The following is a 21,931-nucleotide window of genomic DNA, read 5'->3' as shown; positions in this document are numbered from 1 at the left end:
TGGTGTCGGTCCAGGACGAACTCAGGGAGGGCTTGGACCAGGGCAAACACCAGGCTCTGGTACTCCTCGATCTTTCCGCCGCTTTTGATACGGTGGACCATTCCATCTTGCTTTCACGTATCAGAGCGGCGGGAATCGGGGGCTCAGCCCTGGTCTGGCTTTCGTCCTTCCTGCAGGACCGCACCCAGGCAGTCCGGCTGGGGGATTTCACATCAACTCCCCTTAAGATCACCTGTGGTGTTCCCCAGGGCTCTTCTCTTTCCTCTCTTTTGTTTAATCTGTATATCTACCCTCTTATCTTTGCACTCCAGCAGCTGGAGGTCACTGTATATAACTATGCAGATGACCTCCAGCTCGTCTTTGATCTCTCTTCCTCTCCTCATTCTATTTCTAATTTTCAAACTGTTATGATTTTCATCAGGGATTGGATGAGCCACAACCATTTGAAGTTGAACCCAGACAAGACCGAGCTGGTTCTCACGGGTGGCTCCTCCAGTCCCTGGACTTCTTCTTCCTTCTGGCCCTCTTCCTTTGGTCCCTCTCCCACTCCCTCCCTTACCGTCAAGACCCTTGGCATAAGAACGAATAACCTCCTCAGTCTTCATTCACAAGTTAGCTCTGTCGTCTCTTCTTGTTTTTTCACTCTCCGCACTATCCGCACTGTCTCTCGTTTCTTTTCCCCTCTGGCACTAAAACTAATCATGTCTGCCCTTGTGATCTCCCGGTTGGACTACGCCAATGCCCTTTACAACGGCATCCCGGCCTACAGTCTAAGAAAACTCCAGCTAGTGCAGAATCAGGCGGCCCGGCTAGTCTATGGCCTCTCCCGCTCTCATCACTCCACGCCACTTCTAAAGGCTCTACACTGGCTGCCTGTCCGGCAGCGCTCTCTTTTTAAGATGGGCTGTATGGTCTTTCAGTCTCGCCAGGGAACTGCCCCTATTTTTATCTCTGCCCTGTTGAAGGAATATGTTCCCATTAGGGAGCTTCGGTCCTCGTCCCAAGCTCTCCTACAGGTTCCCCGTTTCAAGAGAAAAAAATGGGGTGGGTCCAAATTCTCATTTCTGGCACCCACCTTTTGGAACTCCCTTCCTGCCCATCTACGTCTGGCCAAAGATTATTCTCTCTTTCGTAAGGGCTTGAAGACTTTTTTGTTCAGCCAAGCTTTTTCACTGTGAATTCAATTTTGAATCGATTTCTGTTTATCCCTCTGCTTCTGCAGTCCATGTTCCCAAAAGCGCCAAGAAACCGTCTGGTGAATGTCGCGCTATAGAAATATTTTAAATTCAAATTCAATTCAGGGCCTGGGGGAGCCCCCACAACACAACACTGGTCCCGGGTGCGGGCACCGACCCTGTGCCTCAACACACACCCCAACTCCCACACGGCTGAGCCCCACTCACCGGGCTCCTCGAGATGACTCCTCTCCTGCAGCTGGCGGCGGGCGCGGGGCTTCCCTGTTTCCACCTGTGAGCCCCGCTGGCAACAACACCTTCCGGTACTTTAAAGCAGAGGGGGCAGGCACCGACAATGTGCCTCGGGGCCCCCCTCCATACTCTTGCAGACAGCCGCTGACTCTGCTGTTACCCCGGGGTTCTGTATTTGCTGAGATCGCGGGACCTCCCCCTGGAGCCTACAAGGCTCCCGTCATTCCGGACGGCACGCAGGGCTCCTCTCCCCTCCGGAGCCCTGCAGACGTCGCATTGCTCCTTTCCTCTCTCACCCGGGGCACCTTGGTCTCCGTCCCCCTGTGGCGGGCGGCAGGCGCGGGGAACACGCGGAGCTCTCCTCCACTCTACAAAAGCCCCGCCGAAGACAGCTCGTCTCCCGGCTTCACCCGGCCCCCCCTCTCTCTCTCACGGGGACCCAGGACTTCTAGGCAGCCTCCTCGAGGCTGCAGGCTTCTTTGGGGGCCGCGGGGCCAGCGCGTGGTAGGCTCCCACCTGGCTCCTTCATCCCCACGGGGCTCCCTAGTCACCACGGGAGCCCCGCACCGCCACTTGCGACCGTCGTCTTCCTGCCTCCCGGCATCGGCTTCCGTCATGCGGGTCCCGCCCACCTCCAGGCGGCTCACAGATCTTCCGGGTCACTCCTCTTTCTCCCGGGCCGCCGTAGGCAGCGGGGCAGCCCTCCTCAAATCCTGGGTTGTTGCGGCAGCGATATTGGCGGCAATCATGCGGGGTGGGCACCCGCTGGGTTAATCAAGTCTGCCAACGCAGGGTAGGCACCCACGGGGGTGCAGACACAGCACTCTCCTTTTTCTTGCCCCCTCCTTTTTCTTGCCCTGGGAGGCGGCAGTGCTTCTTTTCTCTTCGCCAGCACGTGGTAGGCACTCGCCTATAAGTTATTCATGAAGCGGGGTAGCACTATACCAATACCGCTGAGAATCAGTACACACGCGGAGTAGTCACCCGCTTTTATTTAAATTAGCACCTGGGGCAGCATCTTGCGCTGTAGCGCTTAGAAGGCACAGCGCAGGTTATACATGCAGCGCTTTGATGGCCATGATGCAGGGCACAGCAGGCTACAAAAGTCCTGGGAAAGATATTGCTTTGCAGGTACAGCGCTTCCCAATAAACAGTTCTCCTTGGCCTCATAGCGCTCCCAGGCAGCCCAACACTACCGGCAGGTGTAAACTCCTCACCTCCTGGGCAATAGAAATCTTGCGCTCCAGGGACAACACACCCGGGCCTCTCTCTCCTGGCTTTCCACCCACAGCACTCCCGAGGCGCTAGGGGGCCGGGGCACATCAGCAAGTCCCGGCGGGAGCTCCTTCCTTCTCCCGGGCCAGGGCACAGAGCAGTAGGCACTACTGGGCCAGGTCAGCAGTTAGTAGGAACTCATCAAAACAGGGCGGTAGGCCTTCACCATCCTCCACTGTAGCGAGGCCCTCCTCCTATACAGCAGCCTGAACTCCTGCAGTGGGGCTTCCACTAACCCTGGGGACAGCAGACGGGTTCTAGATAGGTGCAGGGTCCAGCACACAGGCCCAAGTGGCAGTACCCCCTGGCAGCAGGTCCCCTCACGTTCATGTGCCTGCTCTGTCTCAGCACATGGTGGCACAGCCCCTTATTTATATGCCCCTCACCTCCCCCCCCCACCAGACAGTGCCAGAAGCTTCTGGAATCCTCTGGGGAACTGGCTCAAACTGGCTGAGGGGAAGGAGTAGAGCACACTGGGTGCCAGGCTTTCCCTCCAAATGCTGGCATGGCTGTTTACCAGACAACTAGACCGCTAACCTACTGCAGTCAGGTAGCACAACACATAGCCATGGCATCCATTTTAAATACAGCATTTCACCAGGGTGCATTCCACAATGGGGGGGGGGGGGAGTTAATAAATGCACGCACCATTGCATTACATTTTCATATTTTTCAGGGCATCTCATACCACACATGGCCTAAACAGTTTTCCTACTGTGGGGGCGACATCCTAAAATAGGGGGGTGAAAAGCGAAATTTTGTGGGGGGGAATTGGCCAAGTCCAACAATCACTGCTTCTGGATCCAGTGTACCTATTCAAAACTCAGTGCACCTGTTCATCTCTGGATTTAGGCCCAGTTCACCTGTCCATCACAGCTTCTAGACCCAGTGCACCTGTTCATCACTGCTTCTAGACCCAGGGCACCTGTTCATCACTGTTTCTAGACCCAGTGCACCTGTTCATCTGTGAATCTAGACCCAGTGCACCTGTTCATCTGTGCATGTAGGCCTAGTGCACCTGTTCATCACTGCTTCTAGACCCAGTGGACCTGTTCGGCACTGCTTCTAGACCCAGTGCACCTGTCCATCACTGCTTCTAGGCCCAGTGCATTTGGCCATCACTGCTTCTAGACCCAGTGCACCTGCTCATCTCTGAATCTAGGCCCAGTTCACCTGTGCATCACTGCTTCTAGACCCAGGGCACCAATGTATTGTTGCTTCTAGACCCGGTGCAACTGTCCATCACTGCTTCTAGACCCAGTGAACCTTGTTATCACTGCTGCTAGGCACACTACACATGTTCATCACTGCTTCTAGACTCAGGGCACCTGTTCATCATTGCTTCTAGACTCAGTGCACCTGTTCAGCACTGCTTCTAGACCCAGTGCACCTGTTCCTCTGTGAATCTAGGCCCAGTGCACCTGTTCATAACTTCTTCTAGACCCAGTGCATCTGTACATCACTGCTTCTAGACTCAGTGCACCTCTTCATCATTGCTTCTAGACCCAGTGCACCCCTTCACTTATTCTAGACTCAATGGCCCTGCTTATGACACTTTCTAAACCCAGCGCTCCTGTTCATCACTGAATTTAAACCCAGTGCACCTGCTCACTGATTCTAGACTCAGTGCATCTGTTCATCATTTCTTCTAGACCCAGTGCACCTGTTCATCACTGCTTCTAGGCACACTGCACTTGTTCATCACTGCTTCTAGAACCAGTGCACCTGTTCATCCCTTCTTCTAGACCCAGTGCACCTGATTATCACTGCTTCTAGAATGACTGCGCCTGTTCATCACTAATTCTAGACCCAGTGCACCTGTCCATCACTGCTTCTAGAACCAATGCACCTGATCATCACTGCTTCTAGGCACACTGCATCTGTCCATCACTGCTTCTAGACCCATTGCATCTGTTCATCATTGCTTCTAGGCACACTGCATCTGTTCATCACTGCTTCTAGACCCAGTAGACCTGTTCGTCACTGCTTCTAGACCCAGTGCACCTGTTCATCCCTTCTTCTAGACCCAGTGCACCTGCTCATCACTGCTTTTAGACCTAGTGCACGTGCTCATCACTGCTTCTAGAACCAGTGCACCTGTCCATCACTGCTTCTAGTCCCGGTCCATCTGTCTATCACTGCTTCTAGACCCAGAGCACCTGTTCATCACTGCTTCTAGACCTAGTGCATTTGTCCATCACTGCTTCTAGACCCAGTGCACCTGTTCATCATTGCTTCTAGACCCAGTGCGCCTTTTCATCATTGCTTCGAGACTCAGGGCACCTGCTCATCACTGCTTCTAGACTCAGGGCACTTGTTCATCACTGCTTCTAGATTCAGGGCACCTGTTCATCATTTATTTTAGACTCAGGGCACCTGCTCGTCACTGCTTCTAGACCCAGTGCACCTGTTTGTCACTGCTTCTAGACCCAGTGCACCTGTCCATCATTGCTTCTAGACCCAGTGCAGTTGTCCATCACTGCTTCTAGACCCAGTGCTCCTGCTCATCACTGCTTCTAGACCTAGTGCACCTGTTCGCCACTGCTTCTAGACCCAGCACTCCTGCTCATCCGTGCTTCTAGACCACGTGCACCTGTTCATCACTGCTTCTAGGCACACTGCATCTGTTCATCAGTGCTTCTAGACCCATTGCATTTGTCCATCACTGCTTCTAGACCCACTGCATCTGTTCATTGCTGCTTCTAGACCCAGTGCACCTGCTCATCACTGCTTCTAGACCCAGTGGACCTGTTTGTCACTGCTTCTAGACTCAGTGCACCTGTCCATCACTGTTTCTAGACCCAGTGCATTTGTCCATCACTGCTTCTAGACCCAGTGCACCTGCTCATCACTGCTTCTAGAACCAGTGCACCTGCTTATCCCTGAATCTAGGCCCAGTGCAAGGCTTCATCACTGCTTCTAGACTCAGGGCACCTGTTTATTATTGCTTCTAGACCCAGTGCAACTGTTCATCACTGCTTCTAGACCCAGTGCACCTGTCCATCACTGCTTCTAGACCCAGTGCACCTGTCCATCACTGCTTCTAGACCCAGTCGACCTGTTCTTCACTGCTTCTAGACCCAGTGCACCTGTTCATTCCTTCTTCTAGAACCAGTGCACCTGTCCATCACTGCTTCCAGACCCAGTCCATCTGTCTATCACTGCTTCTAGACCCAGAGCACCTGTTCATCACTGCTTCTAGACCTAGTGCATTTGTCCATCACTGCTTCTAGACCCAGTGCACCTGTTCATCACTGCTTCTAGATTCAGTGCACCTGTTCATAATTGCTTCGAGACGCAGGGCCCCTGCTCATCACTGCTTCTAGATTCAGGACACCTGTTCATCATTTATTCTAGACTCAGGGCACCTGCTCAACTCTGCTTCTAGACCCAGTGCACCAGTTTGTCACTGCTTCTAGACCCAGTGCACCTGTCCATCACTGCTTCTAGACCCAGTGCATTTGTCCATCACTGCTTCTAGACCCAGTGCTCCTGCTCATCACTGCTTCTAGACCTAGTGCACCTGTTTGTCACTGCTTCTAGACCCAGTGCTCCTGCTCATCACTGCTTCTAGACCAAGTGCACCTGTTCATCACTGCTTCTAGGCACACTGAATCTGTTAATCACTGCTTCTAGACCCATTGCACCTGTCCATCACTGCTTCTAGACCCACTGCATCTGTTCATCACTGCTTCTAAACCCAGTGCACCTGCTCATCACTGCTTCTAGACCCAGTGGACCTGTTCGTCACTGCTTCTAGACCCAGTGCACCTGTCCATCACTGCTTCTAGACCCAGTGCATTTGTCCATCACTGCTTTTAGACCCAGTGCACCTGCTCATCTGTGAATCTAGGCCCAGTGCACCTGTTCAACACTGCTTCTAGACTCAGGGCACCTGTTTATTATTGCTTCTAGACCCAGTGCAACTGTTCATCACTGCTGCTAGGCACACTGCACCTGTTCATCACTGCTTCTAGACTCAGGGCACCTGTCCATCACTGTTTCTAGACCCAGTGCACCTGTTTATCACTGCTGCTAGGCACACCGCACCTGTTCATCACTGCTTCTAGACTCAGGGCACCTGTGCATCTGTGAATCTAGGCCCAGTGCACCTGTTCATAACTTCTTCTAGACCCAGTGCACCTGTACAGCACTGATTCTAGACTCAGGGCACCTGTTCATCATTGCTTCTAGATCCAGTGCACCCCTTCACTGATTCTAGACTCAGTGGTCCTGCTTATGACACTTTCTAAACCCAGCGCTCCTGTTCATCACTGAATTTAAGCCCAGTGCACCTGCTCACTGATTCTAGACTCAGTGCATCTGTTCATCATTTCCTTTAGACCCAGTGCACCTGTTCATCACTGTTAGAAATGGGGTTGCCAATTCTACAGGGGGTAGCATGGTGCACAGCGGGCAGGCCAAACTCCTGAGGACTCTTGTATTGTCTCCAACCTGCAACAGAAATCACAGTAATCACTATACTGCACCAACTGGCGCCAGGGCAATATTTACAAGGGGGATTATTTACAGGGTAACTGAAAAGAAGAAAAGGGTAAGTCCATCAGTTTCCACGCTGTAGGGAAAAAAACATAAAGCAACATCACATGGCATAGAACATCAGTAGGCCCATAACCGCAGGCATTCCGCATATAAATAAGGCATTAAGCATAACGCACAGTATGACCTGCATTAGCGGCTCCTGCAAAAAAGAAAAATAGGCGTATAATATTAACATCTGGCCTAGGCCGGCATAATCAGCATAGCTTCAAGCCCCCTATGCCCAAAATCAACAGCAGTGAGGCAACCGGAGGTACCCCAAACTATATCAGGCAGGAATCCTATGAGCATAGAGCCTATTCACAGGAGCAGGGCATACCAGGTGAACCTAGGGTAGCTTCCTGAGACCCAAAAACATGGTCAACACTTTTAAACACCACGGGCATCATGCATTCTAACAGGGGCCCACTTTCATTAACATATACCCCTGGAGCATCCCCGTAGGCCTAAGTAACCTTATACACAACCTCTGCCAACCTGCTGTAAGGGTAACAGCATTGCACCATGACACTGGGGCAGGGAGGCCTTATCAGGAGGCAGAGACCCAACTTGGCTTCAAAACAACAAGCCCCCCAGGTGGCAGGTTAGTCTCTCACCATAACCGTTGCCACTGCCCACTGTCCAGCGGGGCAGGGGTGTCCAGTACAATTAGTTCAGGGCCTGGGGGAGACACCACAACACCACACTGGTCCCGGGTGCGGGCACCGACCCTGTGCCTCAACACACACCCCAACTCCCACACGGCTGAGCCCCACTCACTGGGCTCCTCGAGATGACTCCTCTCCTGCAGCTGGCGGCGGGCGCGGGGCTTCCCTGTTTCCACCTGTGAGCCCCGCTGGCAACAACACCTTCCGGTACTTTAAGGCAGAGGGGGCAGGCACCGACAATGTGCCTCTGGGCCCCCCTCCATACTCTTGCAGACAGCCGCTGACTCTGCTGTTACCCCGGGGTTCTGTATTTGCTGAGATCGCGGGACCTCCCCCTGGAGCCTACAAGGCTCCCGTCATTCCGGACGACACGCAGGGCTCCTCTCCCCTCCGGAGCCCTGCAGACGTCGCATTGCTCCTTTCCTCTCTCACCCGGGGCACCTTGGTCTCCGTCCCCCTGTGGCGGGCGGCAGGCGCGGGGAACACGCGGAGCTCTCCTCCACTCTACAAAAGCCCCGCCGAAGACAGCTCGTCTCCCGGCTTCACCCGGCCCCCCCTCTCTCTCTCCCAGGGACCCAGGACTTCTAGGCAGCCTCCTCGAGGCTGCAGGCTTCTTTGGGGGCCGCGGGGCCAGCGCGTGGTAGGCTCCCACCTGGCTCCTTCATCCCCACGGGGCTCCCTAGTCACCACGGGAGCCCCGCACCGCCACTTGCGACCGTCGTCTTCCTGCCTCCCGGCATCGGCTTCCGTCATGCGGGTCCCGCCCACCTCCCGGCGGCTCACAGATCTTCCGGGTCACTCCTCTTTCTCCCGGGCCGCCGTAGGCAGCGGGGCAGCCCTCCTCAAATCCTGGGTTGTGGCGGCAGCGATATTGGCGGCAATCATGCGGGGTGGGCACCCGCTGGGTTAATCAAGTCTGCCAACGCGGGGTAGGCACCCACGGGGGTGCAGACACAGCACTCTCCTTTTTCTTGCCCCCTCCTTTTTCTTGCCCTGGGAGGCGGCAGTGCTTCTTTTCTCTTCGCCAGCACGTGGTAGGCACTCGCCTATAAGTTATTCATGAAGCGGGGTAGCACTATACCAATACCGCTGAGAATCAGTACACACGCGGAGTAGGCACCCGCTTTTATTTAAATTAGCACCTGTGGCAGCATCTTGCGCTGTAGCGCTTAGAAGGCACAGCGTAGGTTATACATGCAGCGCTTTGATGGCCATGATGCAGGGCACAGCAGGCTACAAAAGTCCTGGGAAAGATATTGCTTTGCAGGTACCGCGCTTCCCAATGAACAGTTCTCCTTGGCCTCATAGCGCTCCCAGGCAGCCCAACACTACCGGCAGGTGTAAACTCCTCACCTCTTGGGCAATAGAAATCTTGCGCTCCAGGGACAACACACCCGGGCCTCTCTCTCCTGGCTTTCCACCCACAGCACTCCCGAGGCGCTAGGGGGCCGGGGCACATCAGCAAGTCCCGGCGGGAGCTCCTTCCTTCTCCCGGGCCAGGGCACAGAGCAGTAGGCACTACTGGGCCAGGTCAGCAGTTAGTAGGAACTCATCAAAACAGGGCGGTAGGCCTTCACCATCCTCCACTGTAGCGAGGCCCTCCTCCTATACAGCAGCCTGAACTCCTGCAGTGGGGCTTCCACTAACCCTGGGGACAGCAGACGGGTTCTAGATAGGTGCAGGGTCCAGCACACAGGCCCAAGTGGCAGTACCCCCTGGCAGCAGGTCCCCTCACGTTCATGTGCCTGCTCTGTCTCAGCACATGGTGGCACAGCCCCTTATTTATATGCCCCTCACCTCCCCCCCCCCCACCAGACAGTCCCAGAAGCTTCTGGAATCCTCTGGGGAACTGGCTCAAACTGGCTGAGGGGAAGGAGTAGAGCACACTGGGTGCCAGGCTTTCCCTCCAAATGCTGGCATGGCTGTTTACCAGACAACTAGACCGCTAACCTACTGCAGTCAGGTAGCACAACACATAGCCATGGCATCCATTTTAAATACAGCATTTCACCAGGGTGCATTCCACAATGGGGGGGGGTTAATAAATGCACGCACCATTGCATTACATTTTCATATTTTTCAGGGCATCTCATACCACACATGGCCTAAACAGTTTTCCTACTGTGGGGGAGACATCCTAAAATAGGGGGGTGAAAAGCGAAATTTTGTGGGGGGGAATTGGCCAAGTCCAACAATCACTGCTTCTGGATCCAGTGTACCTATTCAAAACTCAGTGCACCTGTTCATCTCTGGATTTAGGCCCAGTTCACCTGTCCATCACAGCTTCTAGACCCAGTGCACCTGTTCATCACTGCTTCTAGACCCAGGGCACCTGTTCATCACTGTTTCTAGACCCAGTGCACCTGTTCATCTGTGAATCTAGACCCAGTGCACCTGTTCATCTGTGCATGTAGGCCTAGTGCACCTGTTCATCACTGCTTCTAGACCCAGGGCACCTGTTCATCACTGCTTCTAGACCCAGGGCACCTGTGCATCTCTGCTTCTAGACCCAGCGCACCTGTTCATCACTGCTGCTAGGCACCCTGCATCTGTTCATCACTGCTTCTAGACTCAGTGCACCTGTTCATCATTGCTTCTAGACTCAGTGCACCTGTTCAGAACTGCTTCTAGACCCAGTGCACCTGTTCATCTGTGAATCTAGGCCTAGTGCACCCTTTCATCACTGCTTCTAGACTCAGGGCACCTGTTTATCATTGTACTAGACCCAGTGCACCTGTTTATCACTGCTACTAGGCACACTGCATCTGTTCGTCACTGTTCTAGACTCAGTGCACCTGTTCATCACTGCTTCTAGACCCAGTGCACCTGTTTATAACCGCTGCTAGGCACCCTGCATCTGTTCATCTCTGCTTTTAGACCCAGTGCACCTGTTCATCTGCGAATCTAGACCCAGTGCACCTGTACATCTGTGAATGTAGGCCTAGTGCACCTGTTCATCACTGCTTCTAGACCCAGGGCACCTGTTCATCACTGCTTCTAGACCCAGTGCACCTGTTCATCTGTGAATTTAGACCCAGTGCACCTGTTCATCTGTGCATGTAGGCCTAGTGCACCTGTTCATCACTGCTTCTAGACCCAGGGCACCTGTTCATCACTGCTTCTAGACCCAGGGTACCTGTTCATCTCTGCTTCTAGACCCAGTGCACCTGTTCATCTGTGAATCTAGACCCATTGCACCTGTTCATCTGTGAATCTAGGCCTAGTGCACCCTTTCATCACTGCTTCTAGACTCAGGGCACCTGTTTATCATTGTACTAGACCCAGTGCATCTGTTTATCACTGCTACTAGGCACACTGCATCTGTTCATCACTGCTTCTAGACCCAGTGCACCTGTTTATAACCGCTGCTAGGCACCCTGCATCTGTTCATCACTGCTTCTAGACTCAGTGCACCTGTTCATCATTGCTTCTAGACCCAGTGCACCTGTTCATCATTGCTTCTAGACTCAGTGCACCTGTTAATCTGTGAATCTAGAACCAGTGCACCTGTTCATCTGTGAATCTAGGCCTAGTGCACCTGTTCATCACTGCTTCTAGACCCAGGGCACCTGTTCATCACTGCTTCTAGACCCAGTGCACCTGTTCATCACTGCTGCTAGGCACCCTGCACCTGTTCATCACTGCTTCTAGACCCAATGCACCTGTTCATCACTGCTTCTAGAACCAGTGCACCTGTTCATCACTGCTTCTACACTCAGTGCACCTGTTCATCATTGCTTCTAGACCCAGTGCACCTGTTCAACACTGCTTCTAGAGCCAGTGCACCTGCTCATCTTTGAATCTCGACCCAGTGCACCTGTTCATCTGTGAATCTAGGCCAAGTGCATTTATCCATCACTGCTTCTAGACCCAGCGCATCTGTTCATCACTGCTTCTAGACTCAGGGCACCTGTTCATCATTGCTTCTAGACCCAGTGCACCTGTTCATCACTGCTTCTAGACTCAGGGCACCTGTTCATCATTGCTTCTAGACCCAGTTCATCACTGCTTCTAGACCCACTGCACCTGTTTATCACTGCTGCTAGGCACACTGCATCTGTTCATCACTGCTTCTAGACTCAGTGCACCTGTTCATCACTGCTTCTAGACTCAGGGTACCTGTTCATCACTGCTTCTAGACTCAGGGCACTTGATCATCGTTGCTTCCGGACCCAGTGCACCTGTTCATCACTGCTTCTAGACCCACTGCACCTGTTTATCACTGCTGCTAGGCACACTGCATCTGTTCATCACTGCTTCTAGACTCAGTGCACCTGTTCATCACTGCTTCTAGACTCAGGGTACCTGTTCATCACTGCTTCTAGACTCAGGGTACCTGTTCATCACTGCTTCTAGACTCAGTGCACCTGTTCATCACTGCTTCTAGACTCAGGGTACCTGTTCATCACTGCTTCTAGTCTCAGGGCACCTGTCATCACTGCTTCTAGACTCAGTCTAGACCCTGCACACCTGTTAATCACTGATGCTTGGCCAAGTGCACCTGCCCATTACTTCTTGACCGAGCACAGGTGTTCAGAACGTCTTCTAGACCCTGTGTCTCTGCTATTGACTGCTTCTAACCCCAGTGTTTCTCTTTGTGACTGTTTCTAGACCCAATCTACCTGACAATGACTGCTTTTAGACCCAAATCACCTGATAATGGCTGCTTCTAGAACAAATGCACTGGAGAATGACTCATTCTAGACTTAATCCTCAAGCTAAATGCTTTGAGGCACAATGCACCTCATAACGACTGCTTCTAGACCTAGTGCGCCAGCTAACTGCTTCTAGGCCCAATGCACCTGATAATGGCTGCTTCTAGACCTAGTGCACCATATACCTGCTTCTAGAACCAGTGCATCTGATAATGACTGCTTCCAGACCCAATGCACCTGCTACCGGCTGCTTCTAGAACGCAAATGCACCTGCTAATGACTGTTTCTAGACCCAATGCACCTGATAATGACTGATTTTAGAACCAATGCACCTGATAATGACTGCTTCTAGACCCAATGCACCAGCTAATGGCTGCTTCTAGAACACAAATGCACCTGATAATGACTGTTTATAGACCCAATGCACCTGATAATGACTGTTTCTAGACCAAATGCACCTGATAATGACTGTTTTTAGAACCAATGCACCTGATAATGGCTGCTTCTAGACCCAATGCACCTGATAATGGCTGCTTTTAGACCCAATGCACCTGATAATGACTGTTTCTAGACCCAATGCACCTGATAATGACTGTTTCTAGACCCAATGCACCTGATAATGACTGCTTTTAGAACCAATGCACCTGATAATGGCTGCTTCTAGACCCAATGCACCTGATAATGACTGTTTCTAGACCCAATGCACCTGATAATGACTGCTTTTAGAACCAATGCCCCTGATAATGGCTGCTTCTAGACCCAATGCACCTGATAATGACTGTTTCTAGACCCAATGCACCTGATAATGGCTGCTTTTAGCACTAGCACACCAGCTAACTGTTTCCAGACCCAACATACCTGAGAATGACTGCTTCTAGTCCTAGTGCACCAGATAACTGGTTCTATGCCCAATGCACCTGATATTTACTGTTTCTAGACCTTGTTCACCAGCTACTGCTTCTAAACCCAATGCATTTAATAAGGACTGCTGCTAAACCTAGTAAACCATAAAACTGCTTCTAGGCTCCATGCACCTGATAATGACTGTTTGTAGACAGAATGCACTTGATTATGACCTGATAATGGCTGCTTCTAGACCCAAATCATCTGAGAAGGACTGTGTCTAGACGTAGTACACCAGCTAACTGCTTTTGGGCCCAATGCACTTGATAATGATTGCTTCTAGCCTAAATGTTTCTGCTATTGACTGCGTTTGGACCGACTGCACCTGCTACAGGCTGCTTCCAGACTCAATGCACCAGTCTGGACCAACTGCATCTACTACTGATTGCTTCTAGATTTAACGAGCCTGCCTGTCATTGCTTTTCGGCTAAGCGCCTATGACTGATTTTAGGCTCAATACATCTGTTGATGATTGTACCTGTTGATGATTGCGTGTTTTCCAATGTGCCCCAGCGACTGACTGCTTCTAGGCCAAGTGCACTTTTGTGAGTGTTTCTAGGCCCTTCAGCTTGCTGAAGAAATCTACTAGATTCAAAGTGCCTGCATCTGACTGCTTCTTGACATAGTGACATGCTAACGCCTTCTGGGCAGAGAACACCTGCAAACAACTGCTTCCAGACCCCTTCACATGCCACTGACTGCTTCTAAAGCCGGTGCATCATCTGACTGCTTCAAGACCAGTGCCCCTATTTATGACTGTTGCTAATTACAGCTCACTGGCTCTTGACTGTTGATAGAGCCAGCCTGTCTTTAATGACTGCGTCCAAAGCCAGAGGAAGAGGCAGGTGAGCCATAAGGGCAGAGAAACTCTTGTATGGAGAAGAGGAAGGGCAACTGGAAGTAAGAGCAATGTGTGTGAGCTTTCCCTGAAAAAGGGGCTGGATGTCCCTGTGCAGTTCGGCTAGCCCAGAGCATACAGACTGGATGTCCCTGTGGAAGGGGAGGGTATAGGAGCCTGGAGGGTACAGACTGTGCCAGGGCAGGGGCTGCAGAGGGGCACAGGCCGTGGAAGGGTGAGGGGTAAGGGAGCGTGGAGGGCACTGACTGTGCCAGGGCACGGGGTAGAGAGGACTGAAGAGGGGGCAGACAGTGACGCTAAACTGTGAACTTATCACAAATTATTGCATCAATTGAAGAAACCTTGGCCTTTTGACTCCACTAACTGGCCTGAAGAAGCCCTTGTTTGGGCGAAACGCGTTGGCTGTTTCCAAAGACGCAAAACCAAGCGTATTTGAAATAAAGACAAACAAAAGACTTCAACCAACGACTATTGATTGTTTTTTCAACCAGTATACGTTGCATCGTTTTACTTGCTATCAACTCATATTGCCTCGCTTCTACCTTTTGTGCATGTTTCTATTTGTGATCAAGGGTCAGCTGATTTTTTGAGGTGGGCGCCTTGACGCCCACTGGGCTTAGTAGCGCTATATAAATCAGATTTCATTCATTTAATATCCATTCATTGCATGACTGACCTTGGTAGTGCAGTTTCCTTTAGCCCTGCTGCTTTCCCATTGGTTGATTCTTCTCTTCTGACCCTGGCTTCAGTCTCCAGCATTCAGTGACTGATTAAACTGGAGCTTTTTCTCTCTCGTGAGGAATGTTTTACAATGTTTGCCCTACACTTGGGCACATCTGCGCAGGATGCTCACCGTGGGCAGACGCTCTTTTCCTGATAAAATATTTTTCTTCCAATACAGTAGAAACACTTTATGACTGTGTTTATAACTGATGTGTGTTTGTGTGCTGTGTGTGTGTGTGATGTGTGTGTATTTCTGTGTCTGCTAGTGACTGCACTGCCTCTACGTTTCTGCTGTTCAACAGGGCTGCCTGCCTGCCTGTGCCTGCACCCTCTCTACCTGCCTACATTTGTACAAAACCACATGCCTGTGCATTGTTGCCGGCCATTGTTGCTGATGGGCGTGGTCACTGCTGACCGCTCCCTATCGATTCAGTCTGTGGAGCTGAAACTGTTAAAAAAACTGTTTAGATTGTGTCTTTAATTGCCAGTGCATCTTCCTGAACCAATGTGTGCATTATGCAGCCAATTAGCACACAGTATTAAACAAGCATTGGAAATGCAATAGGTCTCGCACCATTAGAGTTAGTGCTTTTAGAATTGTTTATGGTTTTTTTTTGTAAATGTTTAGCATTTTTGTTTCCTGTAGCCAATGCTAAAGAATTACAAATAAAAAAAGCCATAAACATTTCTTAAAGCTCTAACTGAAATGGTCTGAGACCTATTGCACTGTGTGAGGGTGAGGGGTTGAGGGTGAGTGAGGGTGAGGGTGAGGGTGGGTGAGGGTGAGTGAGGGTGAGGGGTTGAGGGTGAGTGAGGGTGAGTGAGGGTGAGGGGTTGAGGGTGAGTGAGAGTGAGGGTGAGTGAGGGTGAGGGTGAGTGAGGATGAGGGTGAGTGAGGGTGAGGGGTTGAGGTTGAGGGTGAGGTGTTGAGGGGGAGGGTGTGTGAGGGTGAGGGTGTGTGAGGGTGAGGGGTGTGAGGGTGAGGGTGTGTGTGAGGGTGAGGGGCTGTGGGGGGTGAGGGTGAGGGGGTGTTGGAGGGTGTGAAGGTGAGAGGGTGTGTGAGGTTGAGAGGGTGTGTGAGGGGGTTGGGTAGGGTGAGGGGATGTGAGGGTGAGGGGGTGGGAGGGTGAGGGTGTTTCAGAACTCAAACTCATTAACTTGGAGCCAGCGACATTTTGCAACACATGTACGTGTAATACCAATTACTTCCAATGGCGTACAGGCACACACGCTAATTCGATACAAGGAGTAAGGCCAAGATGATGTGCTCTCACTTGTAGTGTATGTGATGGACAACACACTTTTAAATTAGTTATTAAATTAAACACCAAGCAAGCCTTTACTTTAAGTGTCAGCCCTGTGTTACGGAAACCGCTGGTGAATCAAGATTGGGCTGTGCAACTAATCACAGGATAGTCAGGCACTACACATTTTACAGGAACTGTAAATATTGTTTCCAGAATTGAAACCAATTACAAGCCATAAATAAACAGATGGAACATGGGGGAGAGTGGCAAAGGAGTTTGCATATAACAAAGTGCCCTCCTGTGTCTCCCATCAAAACTTCAGATACTAACTGCTACCAACTACAGTAGAGAATGTAGCACACACCCTTCAGCAGCAAATCTGTGCAGATCGATCCAGCTTGACTGCAAAAAACAACTGTGTGAAAAGACTGTGTAGCAGACTGATCTGGACTTAACGATACAATATTGACCGAAGTTTCATAACTAACACTCTCAAGTGCAAAGCAACCCAAACATAAAAGTAATTCACATTTACCCAGAGTACAACATATGAAATATATTGCTTGCTCGGCCTGTGTGGTGTGTTCATGTGAGCCCACTGTAATCTATTGTGATGCACTGCCATGCAAAGTATGGGCAGACTCACCGGGAAGACGGAAGCTCCGGACTGCTTGCCGATGACTGGCTGTTGTGTGATTTTACAGCCCCAGCTGGTGGTTTTGGTTTAATTTTTGCTTTTTTTCAGCTGCTCACAGGGTGTGTGGCTCTTCCTGTGACTGTGATCATGAAAAACAAGCCCCCTCGTTGACGGGGTAACCTAAGAGCTGGTGCCAATCCCGGAGCGGCTTGGTGGTGATGTCGATGGACTCTGGTCCCGGTGAATTCAATTTAAGTGCTCTTGCGTCTCCCGGGGCAGCGGCGGTTGTGTAATCCGCATGTAAAGTGCAAGTCAAACAGGGGCATCAAAGGAAGCAGAGGAGATGGTGGGGGTCAGCTGGGCATAGCGACGCGACCCGAGCCCTTCACGATAAAGTCTACCCCATAGAACACATGGGAGAGGGCTCGGAAAGGTGAAAAGGTACGGCTGTGAGACACGCTCTGTGTTGGGGGAGGGGGAGGAGCGTTAAAGCGCGCGCTCAAGAACAGCATTGTGTAGCAGACTGATCTGGACTTAACGATACAATATTGACCGAAGTTTCATAACTAACACTCTCAAGTGCAAAGCAACCCAAACATAAAAGTAATTCACATTTACCCAGAGTACAACATATGAAATATATTGCTTGCTCGGCCTGTGTGGTGTGTTCATGTGAGCCCACTGTAATCTATTGTGATGCACTGCCATGCAAAGTATGGGCAGACTCACCGGGAAGACGGAAGCTCCGGACTGCTTGCCGATGACTGGCTGTTGTGTGATTTTACAGCCCCAGCTGGTGGTTTTGGTTTAATTTTTGCTTTTTTTCAGCTGCTCACAGGGTGTGTGGCTCTTCCTGTGACTGTGATCATGAAAAACAAGCCCCCTCGTTGACGGGGTAACCTAAGAGCTGGTGCCAATCCCGGAGCGGCTTGGTGGTGATGTCGATGGACTCTGGTCCCGGTGAATTCAATTTAAGTGCTCTTGCGTCTCCCGGGGCAGCGGCGGTTGTGTAACCCGCATGTAAAGTGCAAGTCAAACAGGGGCATCAAAGGAAGCAGAGGAGATGGTGGGGGTCAGCTGGGCATAGCGACGCGACCCGAGCCCTTCACGATAAAGTCTACCCCATAGAACACATGGGAGAGGGCTCGGAAAGGTGAAAAGGTACGGCTGTGAGACACGCTCTGTGTTGGGGAGGGGGAGGAGCGTTAAAGCGCGCGCTCAAGAACAGAATTGTGAGGAATGCACGTGAATGCCTGCGAATTACTGATAATTAGGGAAATATTACCTACTTTCAATTAGACAGTTTAGCGGCAACAACAATTGTGGGTTGAAGTGCAGTATGAAACAAGGGAGAGCACAAACTAGAAGCCATGTTGACGTAAAAGTAACGCTTAGGGAAATATTACCTACTTTCAATTAGACAGTTTAGCGGCAACAACAATTGTGGGTTGAAGTGCAGTATGAAACAAGGGAGAGCACAAACTAGAAGCCATGTTCACGTAAAAGTAACGCAGCGCGGCCAAATGAAATTTCAAGTCGGGTGGGGGGCGGGAGAGAAGGGAAGTGAGCGAGTGGGAGGGAAGCGCTGGTGAAGCGTCGCCCTACAAGAGCCTGGTTGGGGCGGGAAGGGGAGGGGGCGGAGCGGGTAAACAAAGACGGACGTGCACGCGCTTTTAAGCTCAATGCGCATGCGCATTGAGCTTAAAAGTCACGGGCACTGCAAGGAATCGCCACGATTCCTTGCAAGTTAGATAAAGAGTCGATGAGCCCCCATAGTCTCGCTTGCTCGATGCGCATGCGCATCGACAGGCGAGACCTAAAAACGTGCAAGCCAAGCTGACACACAATTCACAACTTGATCTGTTTATCTTTTTGGGTCAACTTGAATCTCCCAATCGTATATGGTCCTGAGGATGGCCTTGCGTACTACTGACACTGGAGACCGAAACGTTGACGCTTGCCCCACTTCTCACCAATGAATCCCTGGATGTCCAGTTAATCAATGCATTCAAATGACGGATTCTGTACACAGAGTGGACTCCACATACATTGATCTATGGTTTTGTAAAAATGCCTTGGGATTACTCTTTTGGTACAAGACTAATGTATGCGGGGGTGTTTATTAGGCCTAGGTGTAAAATTCTGCTCCGCTCGAGGAGTTTAAGGAGTATTTCCCATTCCATGATCCATGTAGTGCATGGAGTTCCAGAGCTGAGATTTTTCCTCGCTCGCCCTCACCAACGTTAATTTAGCGAGTGCTAAGTTGGCGAGCGGGAGCGCAGAAAATCTTGCTCTAGACCACCTCTCAGCGCGATTTATCAATGTGGGTGGTCACGGATGGCCGCTACCGCTTGCGTTGAGAAACCTTTCGTTCGCATTGAGGAAGCTACAGATCGAGTAGAAAATATACTTGAGCGACAGAAAGCAGTAGCGCCCTCTTGCACTGTGCATGGTGCTGTTTGCGTTGATTTTCCAGCGCGAGACAAACACCTGCCAAAAATCAGTGCAAATTGCACAGCTCACTGCACTCCGTTGCTTGCGGAACTCCGCATAGTGTGGCGGTTTTTTTGGTCACTTTGTAGAGTTCCGAATCCACAAACTCCACTCAGGCCTCCTGTTTATGCTCTATGTGCCTGTTATTCTGCATAAATGTAAGAAAATCCAAATTATATAGTCAATTTTGCCTAAAACTGAAGTTGTGTATGCCTGTTCCCTTTTCTGCTTAATTCACATGGTCATTCATTTGGCATTTCTGCATCTGGTTTAATTCCATTTGTCGCCATTCTAGGACATTCTACTGATTTCAATCCCCTTGTTGGCAGATCCCATTTCCTGACACCTCTCCTCACGCCTGTTCCTTCCACCCCCAGATTCCTGTGAAGGTGTGCAGTGCGGGGCCGAGAAGGTGTGCAAGATGCTGCAGGGGAGGCCTCGCTGCGTTTGTGCCCCGGACTGCTCCGAGGTGGCTTCGGAGGTGCCGGTGTGCGGATCCGACGGCCGAAGCTATCGAGACGAGTGTGAGCTCCTGGTGGCACGGTGCCAGGGCCACCCGGACCTCCAACTCATGTACCACGGGGAGTGTAAAAGTACGTACGGACCTCTGTGTGTCTGTCCGTCTGTCTGTCTGTCTCTCTCCGTGCATCTGTCTGCATATCCACAGTTCCATCTCTCTCTGTATCTGCCAGTCAGACTCTCTCTCTGCCAGTCAATCTGTCTCCATGTATCTGTCTGCACAGCTTAGCTCTCTGTTTCTCTATATTTACCAGCCAGTCTGTTTCTCTGCCCGTCTGTCGTCCTATCTCTCTCTCTCTATCCTCTCTCTATCTCTGTCCTTTTCTGTCCACTCTTTCTCTCTCTCTGTTTCTCTGCCCTCTCTCTCTCTGTCCAATCTTTCTCTATCTGTCTGTGTCTGTCTGTCTGTCCCTCTCTCTCTCTCTCTCTATCTGCATTTACCAAGCGTTATCTATATTTTTGTATCTCCCAATCTGTCTCGGGCCCTGATTTAAGGTGGGCTGATGAGTATTCCGTCCCCTGTCCGCCTCACTACAAGTGCATTATATCCTATCCTATCTTTATAGAGTGCCTGGCTATCCGTAGGGCCTCGTGGCACTAGAAAGACTCACAGAAGTGAGTAGACGTGAGCCTTAGGAGCCCGGTAGAGCCAACACTGATGATGTACCGCGCAGGTGGACAGGAAGTTTGGTGAGATCCACTCATGAGAGTAGCTAGCTCCCTGAAGGCCCTCCCACATGTGCATGGCTCCGCCCCTGGACTGCTGACCATCCAATGGCCTTGCAGTTCAATGAGCCCCTGCTCTTCATCATGCCTGCTGCACCGGGGCTCTCGGTTATTCAAGTTACACCTAAGATGGCATGTTTAACACCAATTTCTAAAACTCCCTTCAAACCCCCCAGGGCTTTAAGTGGGCTGGGTCTCGCCGGGTCTGAGCACCGGCAGTTTTTTGAAGGGGGCTGTTACATCCTGTCTTTCCTTTCATTATTAATTATTTATTTATGCTTGTATGACATCACTCTGTTCTACTGATGTCTTCCCTGCATGTTATGTTATGATTCCAACCTCACCTGTATTCTAGAAGGTTTAAGTGCAATGAAGCGGTTGTACTGTGGATTTTGATCTGTGTACTTGCTAATGCTGTGCTGGACATTAAAACTACTCATTTTCTACAAATGCTTCCTGATTGATTTCAACAGGGGCCTCGAAACGGGTCTCTATTGGGCTCTGTTTTCAGCCCTGGCACACGCGGTCCGTGTTTTTTTCGGACTGCAGTGACAGCAGTCTGCTGTCACTGCAGTCCGGAAAAAAGTGCCTGGGCGCAAAACAGCCCGATGGAGACACCTGTTTCGCGACAGCAGGCACGCCGGCCGGTGTGCGCTGCTCACACTGCTCACTTCTCACTAGTGGAGAAGGTACGGTATGACGTCATGCCAGGTGAGTGTTGTGGGGGAAGGGAAATCCTTTAAAGAGAGTCATTTTCTCTCTGGATTTTCCTTCTCTTTTTGAAACTCAGGAGCTGCAACATTGTGGTGGTGTCACAAGGGTTTTAAGTGGAAGCGTCTTCAATATTATATGTAACAAGCCACAGTTGCAGCTTATTTATCTTCTGCAAATAACAACCATCGACAAAGCCAATAGTCCTGACTTGTAGGCATGATGTCACCTGTTGTATCATATATCTGGATGCAATGACAGAAACTGCTAATTTTAGCGTGTTTTACAGCCACGCCCTTAATTACATCGGCCATGCCCCTTTCAGAGACCCCCCAAGTTTTTTCATCCCACTTAAAGCCCTGAACCCCCCCCACACGCACACACACACACACACACACTCACATACCCTAGTGCCAGGCAGGCCCCACCTGCAGCTCCGGAGCTGAGAACCACACGCAGCTCTGCCGTTGCTCCTCATTCCTTACCTGCGGCGCCCCCTCTTACGCCAGTACTGGGGCGACGCAGCTCTGCCGGTGCTCCTCATTCCTT

The 21,931-nt window shown here is 51.1% G+C and overlaps 1 protein-coding gene across 1 annotated transcript in view; it reads left to right on the top strand.

Annotated features, from left to right (window-relative positions):
* Nucleotides 1-21,931, top strand: part of FSTL3 (follistatin like 3) — a 125,877-nt gene that overhangs the window by 61,467 nt on the left and 42,479 nt on the right. The window contains exon 3 of the mRNA XM_086946737.1: nt 19,804-20,019. Coding sequence (XP_086802863.1) covers nt 19,804-20,019 — 216 coding nt within the window. The remainder of the gene's footprint in view (nt 1-19,803; nt 20,020-21,931) is intronic.

This window comes from Lissotriton vulgaris, chromosome 12 (genome assembly GCF_964263255.1).
Source record: "Lissotriton vulgaris chromosome 12, aLisVul1.2, whole genome shotgun sequence".
NCBI classification, from domain to species: Eukaryota; Metazoa; Chordata; class Amphibia; order Caudata; family Salamandridae; genus Lissotriton; species Lissotriton vulgaris.
Note: the sequence above shows the minus strand (reverse complement) of the source record. Positions and strands in the feature narration are given on the sequence as shown.